This window comes from Zea mays, chromosome 5 (assembly GCF_902167145.1).
Source record: "Zea mays cultivar B73 chromosome 5, Zm-B73-REFERENCE-NAM-5.0, whole genome shotgun sequence".
NCBI lineage: Eukaryota > Viridiplantae > Streptophyta > Magnoliopsida > Poales > Poaceae > Zea > Zea mays.
This window is the reverse complement of record NC_050100.1, coordinates 64,631,481-64,635,011: the sequence shown is the minus strand read 5'-3', so window position 1 is coordinate 64,635,011 and position 3,531 is coordinate 64,631,481. Positions and strand designations below refer to the sequence as shown.

At 52.9% G+C, this 3,531-nt stretch overlaps 1 protein-coding gene across 1 annotated transcript; it reads right to left on the bottom strand.

The window, feature by feature from the left end:
• Positions 1–1,429, bottom strand: LOC107403072 (Expansin-like A2). Its single transcript, NM_001321374.1, has 4 exons — positions 1,112–1,429; positions 851–1,014; positions 549–742; positions 1–424 (listed from the first exon to the last, which is right to left on the bottom strand). The coding sequence occupies exons 1-4, from the start codon at positions 1,287–1,289 to the stop codon at positions 1–3; spliced, it is 960 nt and encodes a 319-aa protein (NP_001308303.1). The 5' UTR covers positions 1,290–1,429.
• Between the last annotated feature and the right edge of the window lie 2,102 nt (positions 1,430–3,531).

The window sequence follows — 3,531 nt, the reverse complement described above, 5'->3', positions numbered from 1 at the left end:
CTACCTGAGCTCCTCGCTGGCGCCGGCTGTAGCGGCGCCGCGGCAGGAGCGGGCGCAGGAGCTCAGGGCGACGTCGCGGACCCGGAGCCCCGTGTCGTGCACCTGCCCAGGTCGCCAGTCAGCCGGCAGCACGTCCCCGCCGGCCCGCAGCCACTTGCCGCCGACGCCGGCCGTGACGACGAGGCGGAGCTGCAGCGGCCCGGCCGGCGCGCTTGAGGTGCGCCACGTCACGATGCCGCGCCTGCGCAAGGGCGCCATGGGCCGCCACGACGGCGGCTGCGCGTGCGCGTGCGAGAGCTCGACGGCCGCGATGTCCGTCTGCCCGCCCTGGTACAGGAAGGTGATGGCCAGGTGCGCCGGGTGCCGGCTCCCTTCCTCGTCGATGCGTACAGACAGGTTCCTGTTCTTGTACTCGCAAGGTATTCTGCATCGGTCAAGGTTGGATCTTTAGCTCGGAACAGCATCAACAATGGCCGGCGGCATCGGCCACAGCATCGGTCGTGGGTTTCAAAATCAAATGTGTATAGGTACTGCAGAAACAGCATCACCTCCTGAAGTCGACCTCAACCATATTGCCACCCAAGCCGGGCAGCAGTTGGTCATCGGACGAAACGCGCGGCCTGGCCATCATCGCAGCGAAAGCCTCTCGGGTGAGCACGAACCCCGTCCGGTTGGCCAAGCCGGCTACCACGACGACCTTGACGGCGCCGGCGCCGCACACCCTCCGGTCTCTGCACCTCAACTGCAAGCAGGAAGGTGTCCATATATAATCCATTTGATGAACACACATTGCGGATGAGCAAGTCGTCCGCACTGCAGTGCACCCACTGACCCACACGGCCACACCCACCTGGTAGCAGGCGCCGCAGCCGGCACCGGCGCGGAAGGAGTCGGCGCCCGCGGCGGCGACGTGGGGAGCTCCACCTCCGTCCAGCTGCTCCGCAGCCCCGTACCCGCAGTCGAAGCCACCGTCGTCGCCGTCTCTACTAGTTCCACAAGAACGCAGCAACGACGCTGCACATTGACGTGAACAAGTGGCCCGGATAAGAAGGAAGTTGAGCTGAGAGCTTCATCACACGTACTTACAAATGAGACAACTAGTCTTATTTACCGTCGAGGTCGGGGGAGGCGGTGGAACGGCGAGGGCACCAGTCGCAGTAGTAGTTGTAGTTGTAGTTGCTGCTGGAATGAGGAGGACGAGCAAGGCAGGACGCGGGAAACAACAGGAAGACGATGAGGCCACCAGTGGTGAAGAAGAGACGGAGAAGCACCTTCGTCAGGACGGCCATGGTGCACCGGAGAGTGGAGCTGCAGCTCGGGCGAGGCACAGAGCCAGAGGCCCAGAGCTAGGTCGTAGCTAGCTGCTGGACGGCGAGGCCGCGATGGATAAGACTGTAAGGGCGGGTTTGATGACTAAGGAATCGGAGTGGTCCATAGAGAAGTAACGTTGCATCCATTTTTAGTATTTATAGATCGTTAGTTCATATTTAAATTAAAACGTGACAAATGAAAAAATTAGAGTGATTTTTTCTATTTAAATTTGAATACAAGATATTTATTTTCCTATGAATCTCCTCTAATAAGGCTTTATTTAAATACTCTTGTATTCACTCCAATCTATATGTAATAAGTTAGATTAGAGTGTAATTTAAACTAATTTACGTCTCAATCAATTGAGGTAAATACGAGAATATCCAAACAAGATCTTATTTGAATAGCAAGAGATTTACTTTCTCATTAATATTCTCTAATTCTTTGGTCACCAAATCAGCTCTAAGAAATAGTTGGCTTATAACCGCTGGCGACCTAGAAAATTTCCAGCTTTTGATGGATATTTTCCTATTTTTTTAGAAAAAAACCTGTTTATAGAAGCTTCCAGAGCTAACTTCATAAGATCTAAATACTTTGTTTTATTATTTGGTGACCCAATATATCGTGATCTTAATAAGGCAGGACATCTTTTGTGGTTTAAAACTTATCAGACAATTAAAACCACCATGAAAAAAACACTTCGTCGGTGTTTCGAACCTCGCTCCAACAAATAAATTTATTGTGTGCATTCCGGGCTTCGTCGGTGTACGCGATGGACGCAAGATTTATACTGGTTCGGACAGAACGTCCCTACTTCCAGTCATCAGCGGCTTGCACTACCGGCACCATTGATGATCAAAACTCGTAGAACGGTCACAAGCGAGCGAGAGAGGGAGGAGAGGCTATCAAGTCTCTTATCGGGGTGGAAGTGGAGCTAAGGCTACAAAGTGGAGTCTAGCTTAGTCTTGGCTTGGCGGGGGGTTGGGGGGCTCCGGCCTTCGGGTCCTCGTCGGTGCTCTTCCTCCTGTTCATCGACTCGTCAGAGATCCGTCCTTCTAGGTGTGTATCCGAAAGAACTCAACTCCCTTGCTTGGGGGTCAACCCTCCCTTTTATAGGCCAAGAGAGGGGTCAGCCAGGAGTGGATTCCCTAGGAAGGAGCCATAAGGCAAGGGTAACACCAATCGTTCTAAATGGGGTAGGGCCACATGCGCTCGTGGGCTTTGAGGGTTACCTGGTTGTCTCGTATTTCCCATGTGCCATCATTCGGGCTATGCTGACCCATAGCCTTTGTAACATGGGGCTCAACTTGGCTCGTCGTGTTGCGCCCTACCAACGTTCTGTGCACTTATTACCGGACACAACTACTTCGCCGAGTGCCTGAAGCACTCGACAAAGCAAGGAAAACACTCGGCGAAGTCTTTGCCGAGTGTGACACTCGGTAAAAAAGTCTTGGTGAACTGTACATCGGCAACAGCTTCTTTGCCGAGTACTTATTATCGGACACTCGGTAAAGAAAAATCACCGTCACAGCCCTAGGGGACAGTGACAGAGTCTTTGCAAAGTGCCATCGTGACACTCAGGAAAGGCTCTCTTTGTCGAGTGTCTACTGTACCGGCCCTCGGCAAAGAAGCCCACGTGGGCCCTTTTACCGGTGAAAGGGAAATGGACCTAATTATTTTCTATAATCGATTTTGGTGGTTGACGACCAACATAAACCACGTGGAGTAACTAGTTTGTCTAGATATCATTTATCTCAGGTGCATAAGGTTCAACACAAACCAAGAAAGAAATTCAGTTAGGGACACAATCAAATTTGGAGCAAAGGACTGTGTGCTAATATTTGGCGCACCGGACACTGTCTGATGGACCAGGCTAGCCAGCAAACGAACAGGCCACTCTCGGGAATTCCTTGGGCACGCTCTGCTATAATTCACCGGACTGTCCGGTGAGCCAGCGGAACAATGGCTCCCTGTGCGCCAACGGTCGACTGCAAAAGTCTACAGTGGCAAATAGTGCCACATAGAAGTCAGAGCGCAAAAGTCAGAGGCCACCGGACTGTCCGGTGTGGCACCGGACTGTCCATATGGCACCGGACTATTCGGTGCAGCAAAAAGACAAAGAGCTCCAACAGTCAAACAGCTCCAAACCCTAACGGGCGCGTTGACGTGGTGCGCACCGGACAGTGAACAGTGACTGTCCGGTGCGCCACCGGACTGTCC